The sequence below is a fragment of the Fringilla coelebs genome (genome assembly GCF_963513975.1).
Source record: "Fringilla coelebs genome assembly, chromosome: 14".
Classification (NCBI taxonomy): Eukaryota; Metazoa; Chordata; class Aves; order Passeriformes; family Fringillidae; genus Fringilla; species Fringilla coelebs.
In genome coordinates, this window is record NC_140040.1 from 7,032,760 (window position 1) to 7,057,902 (window position 25,143).

Sequence of the window (25,143 nt, forward strand, 5' to 3'; positions counted from 1 at the left end):
CAAACCCCCTTTCAATGCTTGATTGTCCTCAGAGTGATATTTTTCGTCAGCGTAGCACCTCCCCTGCGTACATGCTGTGCCCCTTGGCCTGGGTCCACAAGGCCCTTCCTGTGAGCTCCATGACCAGAGCCATGCAGTGACCTCTCCTGCATCTCACAGCCTTGACCCCGCAGACCCCTGCAAAGAACCTGTAGCCATTACATCCCCCAGCAGGGCTTTGTTCACCCCTCCAGCACCCCCAGCCAGCTCCTGCTCTGCCACGGCCCCTTCCCGGCTGAGCTCCACAGCTCCCAGCTCCCTCCCGGGCAGCGGGCAGCATCATTGTTGCAAAATGTGGAATGTGTCAGTCAGTTTTATCTTAAGTCAGGCTGTTCTTTGATGTAAGACCTTTGTATACTTTCAAGCCTAATCAGCAGGAAAGGAGAGCTAATCGCTGGAAGAGGGAGCAGCCAGCATCCCTCACTCAAGGACATTCCGGAACGAACAAGATTTAGGGATTGCTAACTTGGCAAAATACACAGGTCCGTGTATCTTAGAGGCAAACTATCTTCATTGTAACACTGAAAATCATCCCTCCACATCAAAAAGACCCTTTTCCTGAGTGTGAATAGAAGTTAGCCGGGGTTACGTGATTTGTGTGGAAGGTACTGGTCAATCCTAACAGCAGGGCTGTGCTTGAGAAGTTACTAACCCTGAATTTCTGTGTATAAATAACAGCATGGAAAGTCCGGTGGTGTGTGCTGGCTTCGTGGAATACCACACTGCACCCAGGCTGCGGTAGCTCTGAATCAAACAATGTCTCACTCGAGTGCGACATTGTCGGTTCGTTGCACACCAGGGACCGAACGCGATTTCTGAGGCAACCGCGCTGTGCCTGCAGGCCCGGCACCCCTAAAATGGCGGCGCCCACTGAGGCTTCAGCCCGCCCGCGTCACGTGGCCGCCGTGTCCCACCATTGCATCAGCCGGGGGCGGGGCGCCGCGCGGATGGGTGGGGCTGGCAGAAGAGTGACAGCCCCCGAAACCAATGGGAGGTAGTGTCCGGCAGAGGGGCGGGGCGGAGCGGCGCTGCGGCGCGGCCGGAGGAGCGCAGCGAGGGGCGGCGGTGGTCGCGCAGGTACGGCCCGAGGGGCCCGGGGAGCTCCGGCTGCTGGGTTTGGCTGGGTTTGGCGGCCGGGACCCGCGGGGATGGGGAAGAGGGGCTCGGAGAGGGCAGGGCAGGGCGGGAGTGTGGCGGTGCGCTAGTCGCGCCCCATGCGGGCCCACGGCGGGGGATGCCGGGCGGCCGGCGGCGCTGCCGGACACCGCAGTGCCCTCAGCCCTTCTTGGGCACTGGAGAGCGGGTGTGTCTGGGCAGAGACTCTGATAGGTCCTGGGGCCGCTGCTGGGCTTGGTTCTCCCCACCTCGGGTCCTTCCCTCCTGCAGCATCGAGGTTGGACTCGATGATCTCAGAGAACTTTTCCAACCTAAATGATTGTGTGCTGTGAATGCTCCCAGGCCTTGCTCCTGTGGAGAATTCCCGTCTCCGCGCCGCAGCAGGCTGCTGGGATCTCACTTCCCTCCCTGGATCCGCATTGCGCTGAGCTGTCAGGGCCAGCCGTGTGTACCCGTAGGACACGGGCGGTGCTGCCCTCCAGGCTGTCACTTGCCTCTGGTGTGCGTGTGGGCATGTGGGTCCCATCAAGGAAGGCTTCCGGGCATCCCTGCCGCTGGCTCTGCTCTGAGCAGGGAGGGTGGACAAGGCTATATTCAGGGTCGTTTTCAAGCTTGACTGTTCTGTGATTTAGTCATTGAATCACAGAAGGATTTGGATTGGAAGGTACCTTAAAGCCCACCTGATTCTAACACCCCGGCCATAGGCAGGGACACCTTCCACTACACAATGCTGCTCCAAGCCCCATCCAACCTGGCCTTGAACACTTCCAAGGATGGGGAAGCCACATCTTTTCTTGCCAACCTGTGCCAGATCTTCACCACCCCCTCAGGGGATAATTTCTTCCTAATATCTAACCTAAATCTCTCCTTTTCTGGTTTAAAACTGTTCCCCCTTTTCATATCATTATCTGCCCATGTAAAAAGTTGCTGTCCATCATTTTTATAAGCCCCTTTAAATAGTGGAAGGCCGTAATGATGTCTCCTCACTGTGCATTTATTCACCTTGAATGCTTTGGTGACTTGGCAGTCCCTCTGTCCCCAGTAAGGTGAACACAACCTACTAAGTTTAGTATCCATGTGAGTTTGATACTTTATAACTATGTGTTTTCAGACAACAGGGAACTTGAGGTAGAGCCCCAGAAATAAGGGAGTTTGGGGGAGAGGAAATTTCAGCTTGGGCCCCCACTATTTGGGGCAGATTGATGGTTGAACAGAGGTGTCAGTGAGTACTTAACAATATGGGGAGACCCTTTCAGGAGTTGGAGACAATGATCTTGATGTTCCCCTTGAGCTGACAACACATCAGAGAATTGTTTGTTTTCATTTGTTCAGACTGCACCGAGGTTTTGTCACTTTCCTGCCACTCTTTGGACAGTGGCAACTTCCAGCTTCCATATGGAGACCCCGCTCACTGCCAGCCAGATCCGGCAACGGTTCATCGACTTCTTCAGGGAAAACCAGCACACCTATGTGCACTCATCTTCCACAATCCCCCTGGATGACCCCACACTACTCTTTGCCAATGCTGGTATGAATCAGGTAGGATTCCCACCCTGGCACTGCAGTCCTACATACCCTGTTGGAACCTCTGAAGCTGTTTGCGAGCTGTTGGGAAAATTGTTCTTTATTCCACCTTCCTTCTAGTCACAGAGAGGTGGGTGGTGTGTCCTCTGGGGTTCTCTGTGCTCTCACTAAATTGGCAAGAGCACTGGAACAGGTTCCTGTTCCAGAGCTCTGCCAGTCTCGTTTCCCTGATCCTTGGTACCACAGCAGTCCTGGCACAAATGACTAATGGCATCTTTGAAGAGCGGTTGAGACTGGGATGCTGCAAGGGCTCTGCTGCAGATCAGCACCCAGTTTTTTATTTTTGACAGCTGGGAATCTGACAGCTTTCAGTCCCTTTGGAAGGCCTGGGGTTTGGTGGGCTCTAGAAACACCTGTGTCTGTGCAAGTGCTGAGTTGTAGGCAGCCTTCTCATGGACAAGAGCAGCAGGTTTGCTTCTGAAAGTGCTTTGGGTATGCTCAGACTAGTGATATGACACTGCCTTGCTGTTGCATGCAACATTTGAAAACAGGTTCTGAGTGCTTTCCTCAGTTTCTCAGCTTTTCTAGCAGTTCACTTTTCCTTTTTCTCTCCTTGCAGTTCAAACCTATCTTCCTCAATACCATTGACCCCTCACACCCGCTCGCTAAACTGAGCAGAGCCACCAACACTCAGAAGTGCATCCGAGCAGGGGGCAAGCACAACGACCTGGATGACGTGGGCAAGGATGTGTACCACCACACCTTCTTTGAGATGTTGGGGTCCTGGTCCTTTGGGGATTATTTCAAGGTAAAACAGTCTGGGTGCAGCTCTGAATCTCTTGCACAGATTTATCTGTCTCTGTAAGCTCAGCAGAGCAGTTGCCAAGAGGAAAGAGAATATGCTGGCAAAGAGGTGCATGTGGCTCCTTTGGAATAAATGAGCTTGGAAGCTGCCCCAACCCTGCAGAATGATTCGAGATTAATTACTTAAGGTTTACAAAGCTGATTAAATTAACTCTGCTAGTTTGGAGTTTTCAGTGGAGATTTTATTGGCTGTCCTGGAGATGTGGGGACTGACATGTATTATGCAGCTATGACTCACCTTCAAACAGGAGTGATCATACAATAATGATTTCCTTTCCTGAGCTTCTTGCTAGTGTAGTATTCAAACTCAGAATTAAAAGCATTTTTGGAGGCAGTGAACATGCTAGGCATTAATTTGGCTGCATCAAGACAGTCATGTGAGATGTTTCTTGTGCCCTCTTCACTGCACATATTAATTTTTCTCTTTCTTATGTCAAAAGTCAGAAAGTTTTCAGCTGCTGATACCTACAGTACTTTGGATGTTGAGGAGAAGTTGTCTTTGCATTCAGTTGCTGACCTCATGTTTCCTTTTGTAGGAACTTGCTTGTAAACTGGCACTGGAACTTCTCACCAAGGAGTTTGGCATCCCTGCTGAAAGACTCTATGTCACTTACTTTGGTGGAAATGAGGCTGCAGGACTTCAACCAGACCTGGAGTGCAAGCAGATCTGGTTGGATTTGGGGTAAGGCCTTTCACTGAGGAAGGTACATCTTTTGATGAGCAATAGTAATTTATTTGGCTTGGATATCAGGAAAAAAATCTTCACAGAAGCAGAACAGAAAAGGCTGCTCAGAGCAGTGGTGGAGTCACCATTTCTGGAGGGATTTTAAAGCTGTGTAGTTGTGAGACTTTGGGGCATGGTTTAGTGGTGAGTTTGGCAGTATTGGAGTAACAGTTGGACTTGGTGATCTGAAAGATCTTTTCTAACCTAAATTTCTCCATGACTCAATAATGGCCTACATTATGTGGCAGAACACATATAAAAGGAGACTTTAACAAAATTGAAGTGTCACAAATAACTTTTGCAGCGTGGTGGAGCTTCCAACCCAAAGGGAAGTATTCATATTAGATAGAAGACACTGAGAGCTCTGGTTTAAAAATCTCTTGTGTAACCTTAAGAGTTCTGCTTGGTGAGGTGGATGGGATGTCCTGCCCAGTGTGCTGCCATTGACAGCATTTGAGAAGATCATGGATTCACAGAACTGTAGAATGGTTTGGGTTGGAAGGGACCTTACAGCTCATCTTGTTCCAAGCCCTGTCCAACCTGGCCTTGAATACTTTGAGGGATGGGGCAGACACAGCTTCTCTGGGCAGCCTGTTCCACTGCCTCACTATGCTTACAGGGAAGAATTTATGCATAATATATAATATGCATTTGCCCTCTGTTAGTTTAAAGCCCTCTTCCTATCACTCCATGCCCTTTAAAACAGTTATTCTCCAGATTTCTTGTAGTCCCCTTTAGGTACTGAAAGGCCACAACAAGGTAATCCCAGAAGCTTCTCTTCTCCATGCTCAACAATCCAAATTCTCTCAGCCTTTTCTCATAGGAGAGGTTCTTCATTCCATCAGTGTCTTCTTGCTGAGGTGTTGTGTAAATCTCTGTCTCCACTGGGATGACTGCTAGTCCCAGTGTTCACTTGATCCCCTCAGCAGGGATCCTGAGGAATAGGCTCTTGGATTGATCTGTCTCAAGACACTAAGAATTCATCAGCCCATCTAAGGAACTAGTGAGCTGTGGTTTCTCTGGCATAGACTTTAGTTTGGGGAATTCTTTTTAGTTAGTCTCTGTTGTTCAATAAATTTCTTCTTACAGGCTGGCTGAGGGCAGGATTCTGCCTGGCAGTATGAAGGATAATTTCTGGGAAATGGGAGACACCGGCCCCTGTGGCCCTTGCAGCGAGATCCACTATGACCGGATTGGGGACAGAGATGCTTCACACTTGGTCAATCAGGATGACCCCAACGTCCTGGAGATCTGGAACCTGGTGTTCATACAATTCAATAGGTGAGCCAGACCTGCTTCCAGCTTCCAGGTGAGCCAGGTTGCTCCAGTTCAGTTTGGGATGCTGCTTGGGCTGTGTGTTCTTACAAGTGCCCACTGCTTACTCACCATTCCCAGTTATCCAGCAGCTGAGCACTTTGTCATGCTCTGTCTCCTTACCCACTGGTACAGAACGGGTTGGTCACGCTGCTTTTGGGACAAACTGAGAATATTTTCTCTGTTTATCTGCCAGGTGTTCAGTAGGAAATAAGCTGTTGTCTGCTCTGGGTCCAAGTTGTTGCTGAGGGTCTTGTTAACTGTATTTTATCAAAGTTGTCCTTTGTGTGGCTTGTGTATGGGCCTGTGTCACATATCTGATGGAATTAAATCTTAGGGAGATTGAGAAAAATGGGGCTCCCCCTGCAGAGCCTCCATCCATAACATCTTACCTTTCTTTGCAGGGAAGCTGATGGGACACTGAAACCCCTTCCTAAGAAAAGTATTGATACTGGGATGGGCCTGGAGAGGCTGGTTTCTGTGCTGCAGAACAAGATGTCCAACTATGACACTGACCTTTTCCTTCCCTACTTTGAAGCCATCCAAAAGGTATGAACTGAAGCCTGACTTAGCTGCATCCATTCCCTGAATTCTTGGGGAGATGTATGGGGCGGGTTGGACAGGGTGGTCTGTGCTTGGCTTCTGAGGCCCTTCCCTGTAATTCTGCCGTGGGGCCACTGCCAGTAATTGTACCCTCTGCCCACTGCCTTTTCCTTTTGCAAAGGGCACAGGTGCCAGGCCGTACCTGGGGCAGGTTGGGGCCGAGGATGCTGATGGAATAGACATGGCCTACCGTGTGCTGGCTGACCATGCACGGACCATCACCCTGGCCCTCTCGGACGGGGGCAGGCCTGACAACACTGGCAGAGGGTAAGAAGGAGCTGCTGCATTGTCACCACTCCCATTCTGTTCTTCAAGGTTTCCCTCAAGGTTCTGGGATCTCTTTGGATTCATCATTAAAGCAGTGGGTAGCAGAGTATTTGCTTGGGATATTTGACGCTTGAATCGCTGTAGTAAGGTTCCCACCCACATGATGCACAAGTCTGAAGGTTCTTGTGAGCACCATTGCTGCTGTCCCAGCCCCCAGATAAGTGGACAGAAAGGCACAAAGCCCAGCTTGGTGCACTGTTGGTGTTGAAAAAGCAGGGAATTTAGGGCTGGGGGAGGCTGTGCTGAAGGTGCCAGTGGACTCCATAAGCACACAGTGAATGTGGGTCATGGAGCTGGCGACTAGCACCTCACCTGTGCCTTGCTGCTGCCATGGGGGAAAACGAGAGGAGAAAACCCTGTGCTCTTGGTCCTGGGAGGGGGTGCTGGTAGGTAGATGGTGGTGGAGCCCCTGAGAACAGCTCAGATGTGTAACATTTGCGTGGGGGGCTCTGCAATTCCCTAGGTATGTGCTGAGGCGGATTCTCCGACGGGCTGTGCGCTACTCCCATGAGAAGCTCAATGCCCCCAAGGGTTTCTTTGCTACTCTGGTTGATGTGGTGGTGCAGTCACTGGTAAGTTCTCCTATTCCACTGTATCTGCTTAAGACTTCCTCCATTGAGGTGTGCAGATGTCCATGTTGAAGGGCTCCTCCTCCTGGGTCTGCAGGGAGATGCCTTTCCTGAGCTGAAGAAGGACCCAGATATGGTAAAGGACATTATCAATGAAGAAGAGGATCAGTTCCTGAAAACACTGAGCAGAGGCCGTCGCATCCTGGACAGGAAGATCCAGAGCCTTGGGGACAGTAAAGTCATTCCTGGTAAGGCTGCGAGTTCTGTCTGGATGCAGCAAAAGGCATTTGTTATCTGAGATTACATAAGGGCTTAGGGGAGTTGAGGGAAGGGAAAGTGTAGGAAAATTAGAGGTGGTGGAAGATAGTAGGGAGACAGAGTTGGAGTCAGAAGACATCTCTTGGAGCTGAGCCGCCTGTCTCTCCTCTGGCCTGTGCTCAGTTGCTGAGGTTTCTAAGCTGCCCAGACACACATCTGTGCTGCCAGGGAGGAGCCCTTTGGATGTTCACATTCTCCAGACCTGTTTGCTGTCCTGCCATAGCTAGGAGCTGGTGGGGGAGCAGGGAAGGGAGCAGTGTCTCATGGAACACAAGAGGTGACTGCTGCGCCCTTTCTCTGCAGGTGACACTGCCTGGCTGCTGTATGACACCTATGGTTTCCCTGCGGATCTCACTGGGCTGATTGCAGAGGAGAAGGGCCTTGTTGTAGACATGGAGGGCTTTGAAGAAGAGCGGAAAAATGCTCAGGTGGGTAACAGATCCAGGGAAGCTAGTTTATGAGTGGGCAGGTAGAATTTCCTTCCTTGCAGTTTGCAGTCATGAGTTGCTCCTCTCTCACTGAGTCTGCTCACACCCTGTATGCCCCATGGTTTGTCCCATGGGAAAACCGAGGACAACTACAGTTGCTATGGCACATGTCTTTTCTGTACAGCTGGGATTGGTTCTGCTCACTAGCAAAGCCTGGAAGCTTGAGCTCAGCCTTCAGACAGAGATAGTGGAGTGCTGTGAGCACTTCTGCTGTCCTGTTCTGGTCAGGGAAGTTACTCCCTGTCCAAGGATCAGTATCCAGGCAGGGCCTGCACCTTGGGTGCATTTCCCAGTATGTTTACTGCAGCAGCAGGAAGTGGCATTGACCAGCTGGGTGTTTGCCTGATCCTTAGCTAGGGCTTGCTCAGGCCCTCTTGGTCTGCATGCTGGAAATGGGTGCTCTGAAGCCAGAAAAATTGGCACATTCCAGGTGCTGGCACACAGCTTCCTAGGGCAAGGCTCTAAATCAGGGAGTGCTGAGGGATGTCAGTGAGATGTGCAACTAGGCTGGCATCCATTGGTGTTTCTTCAACCTTGGTACTTGGCAGGTAATTTCTCAAACCTTGTTCCTTGGCAGCTCAAATCCCAGGGCAAGGGTGCTGGAGGGGAAGATCTCATCATGCTGGACATCTATGCCATTGAGGAGCTGAGAGCCCGAGGGCTGGAGGTGACAGATGACTCACCAAAATACAACTATGCTTCAGATCCGAGCGGTACCTATGGTATGAAAAAACCTTCTCACAGTCATGTTCTGCTACTAAACCTTCCCTGGCATGTACCTCTGGGCTCCCCTTTCCTGGGACATGGAGCTGGAAGTGGGAGGCTGTGCAGGTGAATAGTCTGCTTGTTACTAATTGAGCAGAGAAAGACGACAGACTGTTCAGGGGCTACTGTACTGCTGTTGCCAAATGAACGGAATTCCTGTTCCTGCAGCTTTATGTCTCCACACTGTGTTGGTGTTTCTCAGCTGCTCATTTGCCAGTGCTGCAGGAGACTGCAGTTTCTGCTTGGCCTGTTGGAGGGTCCTTTGCTTGCTCGCTCTGGCTCTTCTGCTAGTTTTTTCATTTAATGGAGATTCAGGAGACTGCAGGCTCATAGCCATATGTGCTGCTGACTTTTGCTGCATAGGTGTGAAAGGCAGTGACAGTCCCTGCTTTGGAGGGTACTAAATGAAATTTCCAAGTAACTGTCCTCTCTCCTTATCCCCTGCAAATGTGTGGGGATTTGTGCCATGAGCCCCTGCAATAACTGAGAGATGCTGCTATAACATTCTGCTCCCATGTGGTGTCTACAAGGTTTTCCTGTTTTACTGACACTGCCTGTCATCCTGGTGGCAGATTTTGGGAGCCTCGTGGCCACAGTGAAAGCCATCCGCAGGGAGAAGACGTTTGTGGAGGAGGTTTCCACTGGCCAGGAGTGCGGCATAGTGCTGGACCGGACCTGCTTCTACGCCGAGCAGGGTGGGCAGATCTACGACCAGGGCTACATGGTCAAGGATGACGACAGCAGGGAGGATGTGAGTGGGCCTGAGAGCCTTTTGCTAGGCTCAGTCTGACTCAGGGCCTGGGCAGAGGGGAGAAGGGGCCAAGTAAGCTCCTGCAATTTCCCATCCATCTCAGATGTCACACATTGCACAGGGTTCCTTTCTGGGGGTGCAGCATGGCATGGATGTTCTGGAGTTTTGTTCCCCTTGCTCCTTGAGGAGCTCAGTTCTGTGCTGCTGTCACCAGAATGTGAGTGCCTGTGGTAGTGGTGCTGGGATTGCCAAGCCCAAGGGCAGTGCTCCCAAGCCAAGATGGGGAGCTGAGGTGGGGAGCTCTTTCTGTGCCCCATAACTCTGCCCCACCTTCATTCCCTTCTCTGCTTTGCTGTGTGCTGTTGTATCTAGGAACACTCAGCTTTCTCCAGCACACACACCACTCTATCTCTCAGCTGGGACCTTTCCAGTTGTAGCTCAGACTTCTGGCTGGATGTCTCCCCTGCTCACATGGGGCATTTCCCTCTTTGTACAGAAAACAGAATTCACTGTGAAGAACGTTCAGGTCCGGGGAGGCTACGTGCTCCACATAGGAACTCTGTATGGAAGCTTGAAAGTAGGAGATCAGGTCCATCTGACTATTGATGAGGTGAGTTAAAACACGGTGTAACACATGGGCTTGTCTCTTTTCTCTGGATTTTGTTTCTGGATTTTGTCTTGTTTCTTTTCGTTGGTGCCACTCTGGGGGCCCAGTGTTTGGGTCCTGCTCTCCCTGCATCACACAATCAACCAGTGTCTGGCTGACTCCAAGTCTCTCTTGCTTCACACCTGGCTTTCTCCTACCACAAGGCAGTTAATGCCCAGCTGGCTTAGAACCACTCTTGCTGGGTTTGCTGGTCACAGGCAGAAACACATTTTGGGTCTTGACTTGCAGGGAGAACATGTGTGGTGCTCCACTGTGTGGGGAGAGCCTGGGCTGTCTGCCACAGTCCAAACATTGCTCCTGTGGGCTCAGCTTGCTGAGTGAGTGCTGGGTTGAGCACAGTCAGCCTGATGAATTTCCCTTCCCTGTAGAGGCAGCACCTTGAGAGGAAGAGGGAAGGCTTCCATCTTGAAGTGCTTTTCCCTGCTGAGGAAGAGAGATTAGTTATTTGTGTCCTGATCTGTCCTTGGCCTCTTTCCACACAGACCAAACAAGGGAACTGCCAGGAAAAAAGCCATGCACAAATTTGGTGTGTAACACCTGTTCCTGTAGCTGAAGCTCCAAGTGCTCAGTTGTTTCTGGTGTCCTGAGCTAGTTTAGGATTCTGTTGGAGCAAGGCATTAACCTCCCTTCGGCTGCTGGAGGAGATTGTGGCTCTGGGGCATGGGACCCCATCTAACAGTGGCTTCCTCCCTCAGGCCAGGCGGAGGCCGGTCATGAGCAACCACACGGCCACCCACATCCTCAACTTCGCCCTGCGCTCCGTGCTGGGGGAGGCTGACCAGAGGGGCTCCCTGGTGGCACCCGACCGCCTGCGCTTTGACTTCACGGCCAAGGGAGCCCTGTCCACACAGGAAATCAAGAAAGTTGAAGGGATTGCCAACCAGATGATTGAGGAGTCAAAGGTGGGTTTGGGTGAATTGTTGTATACCTTGAGTTTCCGTTTTGGATGATCTGGGATGCTGGGAGTTTGGCATGCACAGGAGGATTCCAAGCTGCTGGTGCAATACTGTGCACAGATTGCCATCACCTTAGAGCGTTTTGAGTGGGAAAACCCCATATGGATTGTATGGTTCATTGATTTCAAGCCCTCTATAGGATTGAAGTGTTCCCATGCCTGTGTCACATCAGCTGCAAGAGCCAAGAAGTTTGGCAGAGTAGTTTTGCAGGCTGGATTTACAGCATACACACAGACAACCCAGTGATGTGTTCACAATGGCAGGAGAGTTCCTCTGTCTGGTGCCAAGTGTCAGAGCTGACCCTGAAGGACCCTGAAATCTGTGCTTGGAACCATTTGTATGAGCAGGTGGTATTGGGAGTTTTGAAGATGAGATCTTTTAATAACTTTGTGATTCTTGTAGCTCAACAAACCCCAGCTCAGGTAAGGCACAAGACTTCACTTCTAGGATCTTTCAGAGGAAGAAGTTTCCTGGGAATATGGGCCCTCAGTCACAAGCTGACATGACTGGCTCTTACATGCATCCCTTTGCTGTCCTCTGCAGACTGTGCATGCCAAGGACTGCCCTCTTGCAGAAGCCAAAGCTATCCAAGGACTTCGGGCAGTTTTTGACGAGACCTACCCTGATCCTGTGCGTGTGGTTTCCATTGGCATCCCTGTGGAGGAGCTGCTGGCTGACCCCTCTGGCCCTGGGGGCTCCATCACCTCTATTGAGTTCTGCGGAGGGACGTGAGTACCTGGAGAGGCCAGGGAAGGTGGTAGGGTGGCTGACAGGAGTTCCTGTGGAGATTGAGCTCTTGGGAGTGTCATGAGCATACACTGGGCAGAGCCAGGGCAGAGATGGAGGTGGTGGTTATGATATGACTTTGCATTCCCAGTCCTGAGTCAATCAGTCTTTAAAACTACCTTTTGCAGGCAGAGAACTGCCTGTGTTGCCCCTGTCCTCAGGCAGGGTCCCTGGCAGTGCTAGGAGCACAGGTCTTACCACCCTTTCCTCACTCATTTTTTTCAGCACTTGTTTTTTCTGCCTGTCCCCACACTGCTGCATTTCCCTGGCAGGATGGTTGTCTTATTACTGTGCTGATTCTTGCTGAGATGAGAGGTGGAATTCTAACTCTCCCTTGTGGGTCTGTCTGGGTTCTTTCCAAAGGCATTTGCAGAACTCCAGCCATGCTGGCCCCTTTGTGATTGTTTCAGAAGAAGCAATTGCTAAAGGCATTCGGAGGATAGTTGCAGTCACTGGCGCTGAAGCTCGGAAGGTAAGGGTAGGCAGGAGAGATCCTCTGTGAAATTCCACCTATTAACCCTGTGCCAAAGTTCATTTTGTTCAAATTTGCACAATATCCTCTGAGGGACTCATGGAAAAGGGTGCTGCTGTTGCCAAAGACTTTTCTGGAGACCCTGGCTGTACTACAGTTGGAGCAGAGAAAAGAGGGAGAAGTCTCAGCTGCAGGTGTTGTGGCAGAGAAACCTGGGTGGGTGTGTGGGATGGCTCCAGGGTTAGCTCAGGTTGCTTTTCAGAGTGGCTGCCAATGTAGGGCTCTCAGCAGCTGGCAGGGCCAGCAGCAGAGTGGTGAAGTCTGAGAATTCAGTCCTCTGCTGCAGGAGGCAGTGACTTGGATGTGGGCTGGTGCTCCCTAAAGTGGGAGAAAGGGGTTTCATGGGGGAGATGATTTCTCTTTTGGGGGAATCTTGGCATTCCTGGCAAACGAAAGAGACCTGGAGCCCATGTGCCAGCATCACATCTTGGTTCTGGTCAGGTGCTGCCTGCTTTGGCCCCGTGGCTTTCCAGATTTTACTAAGATCCATCCTGGGGCATTCCAGTATTGCTCACCTCTTTGCACTCTTGGGTGACCAGAAGCCCAGCCTGCTCAATCTTCCACCTTGATTTAACTCAGATTGTATCCTCCTAGGCCCTCAGGAAAGTTGACAGCCTCAGGAAACTGCTGTCAGCCCTGGAGGCCAAGGTGAAGGTCCAGACGGCTCCCAACAAAGACGTGCAGAAGGAGATCACAGATCTCAGTGAGGTGAGGATGGTAGCAGTGCTCTGCCTCCCCAAAGTGAAAGGGACCTTGATTGCCAGAACTGGGTATTAATGAGGCCTGAGTTCACCTTCCTGCTCCTGTCCAACAGCCCTGCATTCCATGGGTGCTGCAGCCAGCACCTGTTTCCTCAGGTCATTGGCACTGGGAGGGGAGTGGAGCTTGCTGGTCTCTGCCCACTGAGGCAGAGTTCATGAGGTGCTGCATCTCCTGACATGATTGCTGACACCTTTAACCTTCTCTACCTGCTCCTCTTTTGCAGACACTGGCCACTGCTGTTATCCCACAGTGGCAGAAAGATGAACTGAGAGAGGCTGTTAAAGCACTGAAGAAAGTCATGGATGACCTGGACCGAGCAAGCAAAGCCGACATCCAGAAAAGAGTGAGCTGTGGGCTGGAATAAAGGACAGCGTGGGAGGGCTGTGGGGTGCTCCTTTGGGAGCTCTGTCAGTGTCCAGGATGGAGGAGAATGGATGTGTGGGAGTGCCCCTCACATTGTTCAGCCTTCCAGCTTTTCCTGCTGCCTCCTGAAGCAGAATTATCTCAGTGCTTGTTCCCTGGGTTGAAGCATGGCAGCCTGTTCCTGCCCTAACAGTGCGCCTGGGTGCAGGCTTCCTCCTGGATCCCACTGGAGTTTTCTGGAGGAGGAATCATGCATAACCTGCAGGCCACATACCTGCCTGTCAGAGCACATTCCTCCTGGCTTCATAGTGTGAGGCTGCTCCAGGCTGGGCTGTGGGTGTGTTTGGGCAGCTTGGGGACCTCTGTCCCTGCTCTACCCAGGTAGTTCTTGTGTCCATACACAGTGTGGATGGTTTAGTGGCTGACCACTGTTGTCCTCAGGTGCTGGAGAAGACCAAGCAAGTTATTGAGAGTCACCCTAACCAGCCATGGGTCATCATGGAAATGGAAAATGGAGCCTCAGCAAAGGTATGGGAAAGTCTGATCTGTCTTCAGCAACCTTCCTCTGCCTGAGGAGCAGCTGGGTGGTATTTCATCACTTGGGGAGGTGCTGTCCTTCTTGCCACCTGCCATTCCTGAGAAGGGGGAAGGATCACTGGGATAATCTCTTGTGTCCCACCTCCTGGACTGGCACATGGGCTTGCAGGGGTGGTGGGGTTTTGATCACTTGCTGAGTTTCTAGCCATGCTGGTAGATATGGAGCCCAGCAGAAATCCCATTGTGTCCCAGGTAAGACTCATCTGGCAGCAGTCATAACACTGAAATGCACTTAAGGGACTGAGAGCAGCAGCTCTGCTGAGCCATGAAGGTCATGATGCTTGTGGGCCCTGCAGATCAGCTCCAGGAGTGTGTCCTAGGCTGTGTGTGGACAGGGCCAGACATAGAACTTCCCCCACCACTGTCTGCTCAGCTGGCTTCAAGTTCTTCCCTGACCAGGGCTGAATCTCCTCCTTCCCTCCTCCACACACAAGTTTTTTTCCAAGTGATTTCTGTTGGAATGAATGCTCTGTTGTGTGTGTTGTGTCATAGTGCTGAGCACAGTAAGTACCAGGCAGTGGGAGCTGGTTGTGCTTGGGCTTAGACCTCTCTGGGCTAATGTTCTGTTAAAATTGCCTCTCTGAGGCTTAGAGCTGATCCTGTCCACCAGCATCACCATGATACCCACGCTTCTGCTCCCAGTGCGTGCTGTTGCAGAAGGGTGCATCCCATGGGATGGCAGTGCTGGCAGCCCAGGGAGCTGCATGTTCCCAGTCCGCCCAGAGCAGCACTGCTTTGCTCACCAGAGGACCCACTCCTGGGGCTCTGTGCTGCATCATGCTGTCTGTGTGAGTAAGGCAGGATGGTCTCCTTGAGAATAATAGAAGTGTGACAGTCTCCCTGATTCTTCCCTGCCTGCTGTGTCTGATATCTCTTGCAGGCTCTTCATGCTGTGTTTGAGTACTTTTGACTCCCTTTGGAACAGCTGTTCCCTTCTGCTGGGAGGAGCTTTTCCCCCTCCAGCCAGTACACTCAGGCAAAGGTTTATTCTGGGGCTGATTTTGCCAATTGCTGTATACCTCAAGGTGGGGAAATAAAAGCATCTTCTCCTTCCTGCCTTGGGTTACACAGGCAGGGTTTATGTCCCCTGCCAAGGCTTCTACACTGCCAGGAACGTGAAGATGGCTGATGTTTGGGAGGAGGAGCATTGCAGACTGCTGCTCGCTGGTTTAATGCAATTCCTGATCCCTGAGGTCTCTGTGGGTGCTGTTGGGGCAGGAGCTGGGCTAGGTGCAAGTGCAGGGAGGCAGTCATTTAATAATTTTTTTCTCTTCCAGGCCCTGAATGAATCTCTGAAGCTTTTCAAGACTAATTCCCCCCAGACTGCTGCTATGCTTTTTGCTGTGGATAATGAGGCTGGCAGGATCACCTGCCTGTGTCAAGTACCCCAGGTAAAGCCAAGACTGTGCGGCTGCTTCTCCCTGAGCCTCCATGGAGGAGCTACAGCCTCCAGGCAGGAACTATCTAACATTGCACAGCCAGAATTGATTGGGGTTTGGCAAGAGCCACAGCCTTTGTGCTTGGGCTTATTGTCAGGCTGCAGAAGTGAGGGAAGAGGGGTTATGCTCTGCAAATAGGGAAGGGGAAGAGTCAGGACTTAATGGGGTGGTAGGCATAGGACGGGGCAATTGCTGTTCAGTGCTGACTGCTGGGTTTCTTTTCCTGCCCAGGAGACTGCAAATAAGGGCCTGAAGGCCAGCCAGTGGGTGCAGGAAGTGTCTGGCTTGATGGACGGCAAAGGTGGTGGAAAGGACATCTCTGCACAGGCAACAGGCAAGAATGTGGGCTGCCTGCAGGAAGCCCTGAAACTGGCCACGGACTTTGCCAGGCTCCGCCTGGGGGAGCTGAAGAACTGACTGAGGGAGGAACCCCGGTCCCTTTGTCTCCCTCTCTGTCCCCTGCGTAGCTTTCCTGTAATAAAGGCTCCCTGTCCCGCGCTCTGCTCCCCGGCTCTGGAGGCGGGACGGGATGGGGTGGGCTGGGATCCCGCTGCCAGTCACAGCTTGTGCCCGCCTCTTGCTTGGGCCCGCCCCGTCGCCGCCCTCTCACGGCGTCCGGCCGAACATGCCGCTGGATCACCGCCGCCTGCGCGGCCCGGAGGAGTCGCAGCCGCCGGCGCTGTGGGCAGCGGCCGCGGCCGAGGATGGGGAGGACGAGGAGGGCGCGGGGGCGGCGCCGCGGGACCCCTGTGCCCTGCGGCCGCTGTTCGCGCGGGCCGGGCTGCTGAGCCAGGCGCAGGGCTCGGCCTACGTGGAGCTGGGTAGCGGCACCAAGGTGCTCTGCGCCGCCTGGGGCCCGCGGGAGGCGGCCGAGCCCGGCCCGGGCCGGCTGATCTGCGAGTTCCGCCGGGCGCCGTTCGCGGGCCGAGGGGCGCGGGGCCGGCCGGGCGCGGCGGCCGAGCGGGAGGCGGAGCGGGAGGCGGCGGCGGCGCTGCGGGAGGCGCTGGAGCCGGCGGTGCGGCTGGGCCGCTACCCGCGGGCCCGCCTGGCCGTCAGCGCGCTGCTGCTGCAGGACGGGGGCTCGGCGCTGGCTGCCGCCGTCAGCGCCGCCGCCCTGGCGCTGGCGGACGCGGGCGTGGAGATGTACGACCTGGCGGTGGGCTGCGCGCTGTGCCGGCCGCCCGCGCCCGCCGCCTCATGGATGCTGCAGCCCGCCGAGCCCGAGGAGCGCCGCGCCGCCGCCCGCCTCACGCTGGCCCTGCTGCCCGCCCTCAACCAGGTGTCGGCCGTGCTGGGCGGCGGCCGGGGCGGCCCGCCCGAGGACTGGGCGCAAGCCCTGCGGCTCGGCCTCGATGGCTGCCACCGGCAGTACCCGGTGCTGCGGCAGAGCCTGCTGCGGGCCGCCCAGCGCCGCGATGCCGCCGCCACCGCCGCCGCTGCCGCCGCCACCAGTGCCTGAGTGCCCGTGAGACCTGCGAACCCCAGTCTCGGGATGAGGCATCTCCCAGAAGCCGCCCAAGCTGCTTTCAATGCTGCCGGAGACCCCAGGAGCCTGCCTGATCCACACTTCACTGCTGGGGATTAAAATAAGTTTACTTTTAGAATCTTAAAAGTTTATTAAGTTTTAACTGTAACTGCTGGTGAGCCCCCAGACCCAGCCTGATCCATGCCTGATGCAGCTGGAGACTGGATGAGTCAACCTTCGCACTGCTGGACACTCCTCATATTGCCAACACAGCTGGAGGCCCAAGAACTCTGCACAAGGACAAGGGAATCTGCCACCCTCCACACTGCCCGAGCACCCCAGAGTGCACCTGAGGAGCCCTATATTGCAGGAGACCATTCTCAACTGGCACCACAGGACCCAAACAGCCTTGCATGTTGTTTAAGCTCCCTAGGAACAACCTCCCTACTGCCTCAGCAGCCAGAGCCTGCCCAAGACCTCCCTCCTAGCAATTGCTGGCACTGCAGGACCCCACATCTCCACCTGGGGTGGTCACAGCACCAGGCTGAAACCCTCACTCCAAGCTCCCCACCATATCCATCTGTGCAGGCAGTACCAGGCAGGAACCACGTCATGGCATAGACTGTGCATCCCTTGGACTTCTTGCCCAGGCAGTGCTTCAGGGTGGCAGAGTTGTGTTTTGTTAGTTATTTCTTAATAATAAATCATATTTTTTCTGGTGAGTCTTCTGCCTGCATGGCCCTCCTGGGGCCTCTGCCCCCCCCAGCCATGGGCAGATGTGGAAGGATGTACTTCTACAATCGGGGTCACCCCCTTTGCTCCCACTGTCCTTGAGGAGTTCAGGGGGAGCTGGGTGCTTCCTTGCAATCTGATTGTTCTTGGGGGTGGAATGGAGCAGGTGGTCTTGTCTGCCAAGCTGCACCATGGTGGGCTGGTAGGGAATATTCTGGGTATTTTCCATTGGGATGCAGGGCAGAGCTGTGCTCATGCCTGTGGGTTGAGCTATAGGAAAGGCAGCATCCAAGAAAGCACTCAGAGCTGGGGGTTGTCTTGCAGCACATAAAATGGGGTACAAAACTGGGCACTTCAGACAGCTAAAAACTGCATTGGCGTTGAATAACCAGAGGAAAAAAAAACCAAATTATTTTTCTTTCCAATATAATACAGTCTTTTACCAGAGCAAATTAGAAATACAGAACAAATTCCTTTCAGTGAGAGAAGGACGACTAAGAAATGAGGGACATGGAACTGAAACGTGACTCTGGGGAGCACAGGGGTGGCCAGGACTCTTTGGGTGCAGGTCAGGGACCCCCATAAAGCTCTTACTAGAGTCCTGCTGGCTGCAGATGCAATGCCTGGCTGAGAACAGCCTGTGGAAAACAGTAAGGAAAACACATTTGGGAGCTGGGGCAAATGGGAGTGATTGGGTTGGCATTGCCCCGCTGCTGGTCCTGCAGATAACATCAGAGCTAGGCTTGGCACCATCCCAAAATCCAACAAAAGCTTCCTAAAGCTGGGTGGCACTACCTGGAAGGCTCAAAAGAAATTACAGAAGCTGGGAAGGGCTGGCCTCACAGGAAGGCCACAGCATCCCAGTCCTACTCTTGGCTGTGTCATTTTTTACCTGTAAGGAGAAATACACAGCATGGCCACCCTGCCCAGTACAGGGGTACCTGGGATCCCATACCCAGCTAGGGCATGCAGGTGTGGGAGCAGCACCTTCCCTCAGCTGAGACAGTGCACTACCAACAGGCCATGAAATGTCCTGGATGAAGATATTTTAATGCCCAGCACTGAATGGGCTGTTATGACAGGAGGAGAGCAGTGGCACATCACCTCTAAAAGCACCCACTGACCCCCACCAGTGCTGAGGACACCAGCTTGTACCCAGCACACAGGGTGCTGTGACTTGGGGCCATCCTGGGGCTGGAAGAAGTAGCTCTTGGCTAGCACCATCTCTCCAAGGCAAGCCCATGTGCTGAAGATGAGTTCAGCCAAGGCTGGCCTTGGCTCAAGCAACCCCAGAACCCACTCCAGAGGTGAAATTGGAGGTTCTGTCCAGCACAGGCAGAATGTGGACTGTGGCTAAGGAGAGTCTGGTGGGCTTAGGGGAAGAAAATGAGACAAATTGCTCTTCCCAAAGGAGAGAGGGTTTTTATTAATGACCAGGCAGATGATGAAGGACCAGTTGATGGTGAGAAACCCACCAGGCTGGGGCGTTCTCCCCCAGGTCAGGACAATGGCTCGGAGCTGAGCCTGGCCCTCCCTGAGCTATGCCAAGGTCTGTACCCCCAGAGAGCCCCCTTGGCCCCTTGTAACACTGAGACCACAGTCCAGACACAGCCCAGCTGCCAGTTTTGGAGGAGGATGCCTTTGTACCTGGCTGTTGCAAGGGATGTCTCCTTCCAAGGGTGTTGCAGAGTGATAGTGACAGAGGAAGGTGAGGGTCAGAAGAAGATGCTGTGTGAGGGACGCTAACGTACAGCACACCCCTTCTTGCCAGGTCCCAGTGCCATGGGTCCCCTCAGCCCCTCATTCCCTGCACAAGTGAGCTGTGCAGAGATCCTTCTGACCCATGGTCTGGGCTTTGCACAGCACCAGGCTCCTCCTGAGCCCCAGGTTCAGCACAGCAGCCAGCGCTGGCCAGTTCCCAGGGCTGCCAGCTCAGGGGTCCCGCTGCCACAGGGCAATGTGTTCCTGGGCTGCAATGGCGTGTGTAAGAGTCAGTGCCTCCCACCCCAGGAGAGACACAGAGGTCTGGGCAGGGCTGGCAACAAGGCACAGTCCCAGCAAAGCCGGGGATTGGCACCTCCAGGGCCCAGCATGCCCAGGAGGGCTCCCAGCTGCCCACTCACCGAATTGGCAGATGTACCGGTTTCGGGTCTTGCAGCGCTGGTCGTTCCAGTTGAAGGCAGCTGACGCTTGCATCTCCACACAGTTCCCAAACCTGTGTCCCACCAGGATGGTGCTGAAGCCAGCCAGCAGTGATACCATGCAGAGTTTGGTGTTCCCTAAATCCACTTACCCCTGGTTGTCTGGCTGCCCGAAAGCGAAGCTGGTGAATGAGGATGGCTCACCCACATCCCAGCGGAAGGAAGCCTTGGATGTCTTGTAGGTGAGACCTGGGGGCAGGTCCTGGGTTGGCATGTCTGCCAGCACCCTGGGCACTCTGCACCCTGCCTACTGCTGTCTCTCACCAATCCAGAAGTTTCCAGTCTCAAAGTCGGTGTCTGTCACCCTGTTACCCATCTCCAAGCGGCTGAGGTAGAAAGCCAGGATGTCCTGAACCTTCTGGTTTCTTATCTGGGCCAGCATAGCTCCTTTCTCCTGTGGGGAAGGGAGTGAGTCTGCCCCACCTGCGTGGCCCAGCACCTCTCCAAGCAGAGGAGAGATGCTCAGAGGCACTGCAAGCATGGGTGGCACTTTTCAGCTGCCCAGAGATGCTCGGAGCACCCCAGGAGTTCACCTGGCATTTAATTTTGGCTCCATAGTAGGTGTCGGCTTCAGGGGACACCATGAAGCAGTCACTGTCTATCCGCACATCACAGGCATGGAAGGGGAAATGGATCTTTGCTGGGGACACAGGCAGGAACAGGTGGGTCTTTGTGCCAGCAGAGATGGGCCCACGGAGGACCCTTTGCCCCTCTTTGGGCTGCCCTGCCTGTGGATCACAGCAGTGCAGGGGGCACAGACTCACTGCCGCACTCAGCTCCTCCATAGCCCGCGTCGCAGAGGCAGGAGCACTCCTCCTTCCTGAACCTCCCGTGGAGGCACTGCCCGCTGCACCTCACTGTGGGCACAGCACTGCATTAGCTGGCAGGGGGCTCGGCAGCCCCTGCCCCCCGTGCTGCCCACAGCATGGGCTGTGCCCAGGCATGCTGTGCACCAACCCTGCGCCCACATGCCCTGCAGCAGCCACACACAAGCCCTTGGAGGCTGCACGGTGCTCTCTCACCTTGGCAGTACCTGCCCGTGTAGCCGGGGGGACAGGTGCACTGGCAGCTGCTCATGTCGAGGCGCCCACTGTTCCTGCAGCTCATGCGACAGGGGTTCCTGGGCACCTCTGGAGACATCAGAGTGACAGGGGGGCATCAGGGGTGGAGGCAGCATCTCCAGGGTCATGCAGAGGCCATGCTGACGGGGGGGACTCACCGCAGAGCCCGCCGCTGTGGTCCCAGGACTTGAAGCAGCCAGAGAGGCCAGCGGTGCAGAGGGAGCACCAGGGTCCCTGCTTGTAGGGCAGGATGGGCATCCCGGCCACCTCCCAGTTGCCCCTGGCACCACAGACAGCTGGAGGAAGATGCCCCACCGACCCGGGCAGGGCACACCCCTTTCTGGGGCAAGCCCGCACCCACCTCGCAAAGCCGCACCCATTTCTAAATCACCGCCCCGCCTTCGTTCCCCAGCCCCACCCACTTCAGCACACAACCCCGCCCAGAACATCCAAACCCTCCCGCTTCTAAAATACGGCCCTATTTGCATTTCCAAGCCCCACCCACATCACCCAGCCCCACCCAGTTCAGTGCACAGCCCCAGTGCACTGCCGCACATCCCATAGGTCAACCCATGCCCCGCCCTGGTTGAGACCCCACCCACACCGCCAAGCCCCGCCCATTCACACCAAGCCCTGCCCCTCAGCCACACCCGCCACGCCCCGGCCCCACCCGCAGCCCTTACCCCGGCGAGTAGGCGCAGGCGAAGGCCTCGCTGGGGCCGTGGGGGCCGGGGCAGCGGTGCCGGCCGCAGCCCAGCTGCCCCGCTGTGGCCCACACCAGCTGTGGGAGAGCGTTTGTCACTGGGCTCCGGTCCCCAGCAGCCCCCCCCCGTGCCCCTCATGCCCACCTGGGTGTAGTGGCGGCAGGTGGCGTTGCCGGCGCAGCGCCCCGTCCTGTAGTCGTAGCGCTGTCCCTCGGCGAACCAGAGCTCCAGCACGGCCCCGAAGCCGCCCGTGCCCGCCGGCAGCAGCAGCTCGCTCCAGCCCAGCTGTGGCGCTGGCGGTGGAGCGGGGCCCTGCAGGCAGCTGGCTGCCCGTGCCCCCGCCCGCCGCCCCAGCTCCTCGCTCCACTCCTGCGGGATGAGCATGAGCCACGCAAGGAACAGCCCCAGGGGGTGTGGGGACCACCAGGGTGGCCAGTCCAGGAGGTGACTGGGGGACATCAGAGGCTCGACAATAGGCAATGCTGCAAGGGACCAGTCCTGCCCCTGGTGTGGGCGGCTGGGGGGTGATGGAGGGACACTGAGGGCCACCACAGGACATGAGAGACACCCCTACGGACCAGCCCTGCCTTTGGTGTGTTCAGGTGAGGTGGTCGGGGAATATCAAGGGCCTTCATGGGGATTGGGGGACCCCACAAAGGACTCCAGAGAGCCCGGCTGTGTCCTTGGATGATTAAGAGGCATCAGAGGGACATGGGGGACACCAAAAGGGACCGCAAGGGATCAGCCCTCTTTTCAGTGTGCCCTGGATGTGGCAGTGACATGCTCTTCCCCAGGGGCCCCACACCAGCCAGCACTTCTGCTTCATTAGCGTGTTAGCAAACTACTGTGTGTCACCCATGGGCTGCCCACTCCCTGGGCATGGGCAGGAAAGTGGATGTGACATCAAAGGTGGGGGACAAGGGACCTGCAAGGAGGCTCACCAGCTTCTGCATGTTGGCAGCAGGGGGCTGCACTTTGCTCCTCAACTTGTTGTGCAGCGAGAGCACCAGGAAGGTCTCCTTCGTGCTGAGAGCTGGGGGGGACAGCAGGGGCTAGGGAAGGGAGCGAGGGGGCTGAGAGGTACAAGTGCCCTCCCCGTATCCCTAGCTGTGGCCGGACCCTTCAGGGGGCCGTGGGAATTCCCCCTGAAGGGTCCGACAGCAGCCAGGGATACCAGGAAGGCACCCGGGTCTCCATGGAGACTTGAGGGGAGAGAAGAAAGAGCTTTTGGGCTGGGAGCACAAAAGGGGCAAGGGGACGAGGGGGGGCAGCCCCCTGGGCCCTCGTCTCGCACGGGTGGGCTGAGACTGCCAGGAATGTACTCCCTCTGCCCCTCCACCTCTGTCCTGCCAGGATCCAGACCCCACTGGACAAGACCCATCACTAGCCCCCATCACCAGCTGCAGGACCCCCAGCCCCATTCCATAACTAGCTCCATCCCATTCCCATCCCCAGAGCCCCCTGGTTCCATTGCAACACCAGCCCCAGAGCCCCCCAGCTCCATCCCATCACCAAGTCCATGCCCCTTCTCCCAGCCCCATTCCATGCTCAGCCCCTACCACCCACCAAGCCCCCCACTGCCATCCCTGGGTGCCCATCACCCACCCAGTCCCCCACACATCTGGTCTGGCCCAAGGGGACCGTGCTCAGGGTGCACTCATCCCCCAAACCAGCTGCCGGCCAGCCCTGCTGCCGGAGAGGCAGCCCCTCCACCAGTTACCTCCTGGAGCCAGCGGGGACAACTTTTCTGGAGCATCCGATCTCGTCTCACCCACCCTCCACACCAGGAGGCTGCAAATCAGCAGGACCAAGGGCTTCATGTAGGTCCTGCGATGGGGGGAGCAGACCCCCAATCTCCGGAGGGAGGGCTGGGGAGAGCCGAGCCGCCCCGCAGCAGCCCCGGCTTTGGGGCGAGCTCGGCCGCGCGCTCCTGCGTGCGTGTGTGTGTGTCTGGTTGCAGGATTTGATCCTATTCAGGACTCCAGACAGGCACCGCTGGGCAGCGGGAACAAAAGCTTGACGGGTGAGTAATGGCTCTGTCAAAACAGTTGCTCGCTGGAGCGAATGTGGCAGACAACTCCCAGGGCCCCGGGCTGCAGCCCCGCCGGGATGTCCCGCAGTGGGGTCAGCCCTCCGTGCTCTGCCCCAGCCCCTCTGCCGAGCCCGGGTCGGGCTGTGAAGGCAGCAGGAGCAGGGGTCACAACCGGCACCCACTTTGGGACACTGGGAGACTGGAAGCCAAGGGGCTGGGGCAGCAAGGGGGCCCCTGCTGCCAGCCTTCCTCCTGCCCCATGAATTAAACATGCCGGGGAGGTAACACACACCGCTGCAGGCACGAAGCCAAATACCCGCTCCGGAGAGCTGGGCAGCGTAGTTACAGGGTGGGAGGATGTGAGAGCCGGGGGCCGGCGGCGGGAGAGGTGCTGGGCCCAAGGGGGCCGTGTCTCGGTGGGCACCTGGATCAAGCAGGGGTCCCACGGCCCTGGCTGTTCAAGGGGCTCAACGGCACCACGAGAGCTCTGTCCCAGCACAGGGCTTTGCAGAACCCATGTCAGATGCTCCACTGGCACAGGGCAGAGGTGAGGGCTTCAGACATCCTTGCTCAGGATTCTGAAATGCCACAGCAGGAGGGACTGGGAGCATCCTACGCACCAGCTGTCGGGGCTGAGCTGGGTGTCAGCATAAATCCAGCTGTAAATGCTTCAATTCCCTCAGGCTGAGTCTAAACCTGACCCTGGCCTGATCCCTGGCACTAATCATAATGCCCACCCAAACTCTCATACAAACCCTTCTGCTAATATGGATCTGAACCCTTGGCACTGATCCTAACAATAACATTAACCCTAACAAAAAAACTAACTTTAGCCCTAACAATTACTTTAATGCTAATCAAAACATTAATCTTAATGCTAACTCCAAACCTAACATTGCTAGCTCCAACTCTAATCCTAACCCCAACCCAAACCCCAACTCTAATCGTAACCCTAATCCTAACCTCATCCCTAGCCCTAATCTGACTCTAACATTAATCCTGACCTTTCTGTTAATGTGGACTGTAACACCAACTGCACCCCAACTCCAGGCTGCAGCAGCACCTTGGGGTTCCCCTCTGAACTCCAGCCAGAGCTGAGGTCACCCCAGCAAAGCTGTCAGTGAGTCCACAGCATTCCTGGGCTACCCTTCCCAGCAGCCCCAGCCCCACTGGTGAGCAGAACCCCCACACAGACCCCAAAGTCATCTTTTCTCCCAGGAGACTTTCCCAGGCTTAGCTAGTGCATGGGATTAGCCTCATCCTGCATCTCCGCGTGCCGGGGAGCCGCAGAGCCAGGACTGGCTGTGTGGTGAGCCCGGCACCGCCGGTACCATCGTAAGTGCCGTGACAGCCACCGCCTGGCCCCGGTATCTGCTGGCCCTGGGACATGAAAGGCCCCAAAGCCTCTGATGTGTAGAGAGGGAAAGGAACGGAAGGGAAGGGA

General features: G+C 55.3%; 3 protein-coding genes across 3 annotated transcripts; 2 read left to right on the forward strand and 1 right to left on the reverse strand.

Annotated features, from left to right (window-relative positions):
- The first annotated feature begins 1,050 nt into the window (after window positions 1–1,050).
- On the forward strand, window positions 1,051–16,000 carry AARS1 (alanyl-tRNA synthetase 1). Its single transcript, XM_084214903.1, has 21 exons — window positions 1,051–1,116; window positions 2,488–2,694; window positions 3,299–3,487; window positions 4,080–4,225; window positions 5,357–5,548; window positions 5,986–6,130; window positions 6,306–6,451; window positions 6,975–7,083; window positions 7,178–7,328; window positions 7,702–7,826; window positions 8,464–8,608; window positions 9,224–9,402; window positions 9,899–10,012; window positions 10,765–10,971; window positions 11,569–11,753; window positions 12,175–12,283; window positions 12,938–13,051; window positions 13,329–13,448; window positions 13,910–13,996; window positions 15,343–15,456; window positions 15,736–16,000. The coding sequence occupies exons 2-21, from the start codon at window positions 2,551–2,553 to the stop codon at window positions 15,919–15,921; spliced, it is 2,907 nt and encodes a 968-aa protein (XP_084071029.1). The 5' UTR covers window positions 1,051–1,116; window positions 2,488–2,550; the 3' UTR covers window positions 15,922–16,000.
- Window positions 16,001–16,113: 113 nt separating this feature from the next.
- EXOSC6 (exosome component 6) lies at window positions 16,114–17,635 on the forward strand. The gene has a single exon (XM_084215256.1). The coding sequence runs from the start codon at window positions 16,130–16,132 to the stop codon at window positions 16,961–16,963; it is 834 nt and encodes a 277-aa protein (XP_084071382.1). The 5' UTR covers window positions 16,114–16,129; the 3' UTR covers window positions 16,964–17,635.
- Window positions 17,636–19,633: 1,998 nt separating this feature from the next.
- On the reverse strand, window positions 19,634–23,487 carry LOC311159027 (C-type lectin domain family 18 member A-like; the record flags this gene model as incomplete). The annotated part of the gene is made up of 12 exons (XM_084214886.1): window positions 19,634–19,671; window positions 19,825–19,916; window positions 19,995–20,091; window positions 20,167–20,296; window positions 20,436–20,542; window positions 20,667–20,759; window positions 20,925–21,032; window positions 21,122–21,243; window positions 21,647–21,744; window positions 21,812–22,036; window positions 22,609–22,700; window positions 23,388–23,487. 12 exons carry the CDS (start codon window positions 23,485–23,487, stop codon window positions 19,634–19,636), a joined length of 1,302 nt encoding a protein of 433 aa, XP_084071012.1.
- Window positions 23,488–25,143: the final 1,656 nt, after the last annotated feature.

Coding starts and splice junctions, on each gene's coding strand:
- AARS1 (XM_084214903.1), top strand. CDS start 2,551: ATGGAGACCCCGCTCACTGCCAGCCAGATCCGGCAACGGTTCATCGAC. Junction 11,754..12,174: donor ATTGAGTTCTGCGGAGGGAC/GTGAGTACCTGG, acceptor TTCTTTCCAAAG/GCATTTGCAGAACTCCAGCC. Junction 12,284..12,937: donor CTGGCGCTGAAGCTCGGAAG/GTAAGGGTAGGC, acceptor GTATCCTCCTAG/GCCCTCAGGAAAGTTGACAG.
- EXOSC6 (XM_084215256.1), top strand. CDS start 16,130: ATGCCGCTGGATCACCGCCGCCTGCGCGGCCCGGAGGAGTCGCAGCCG.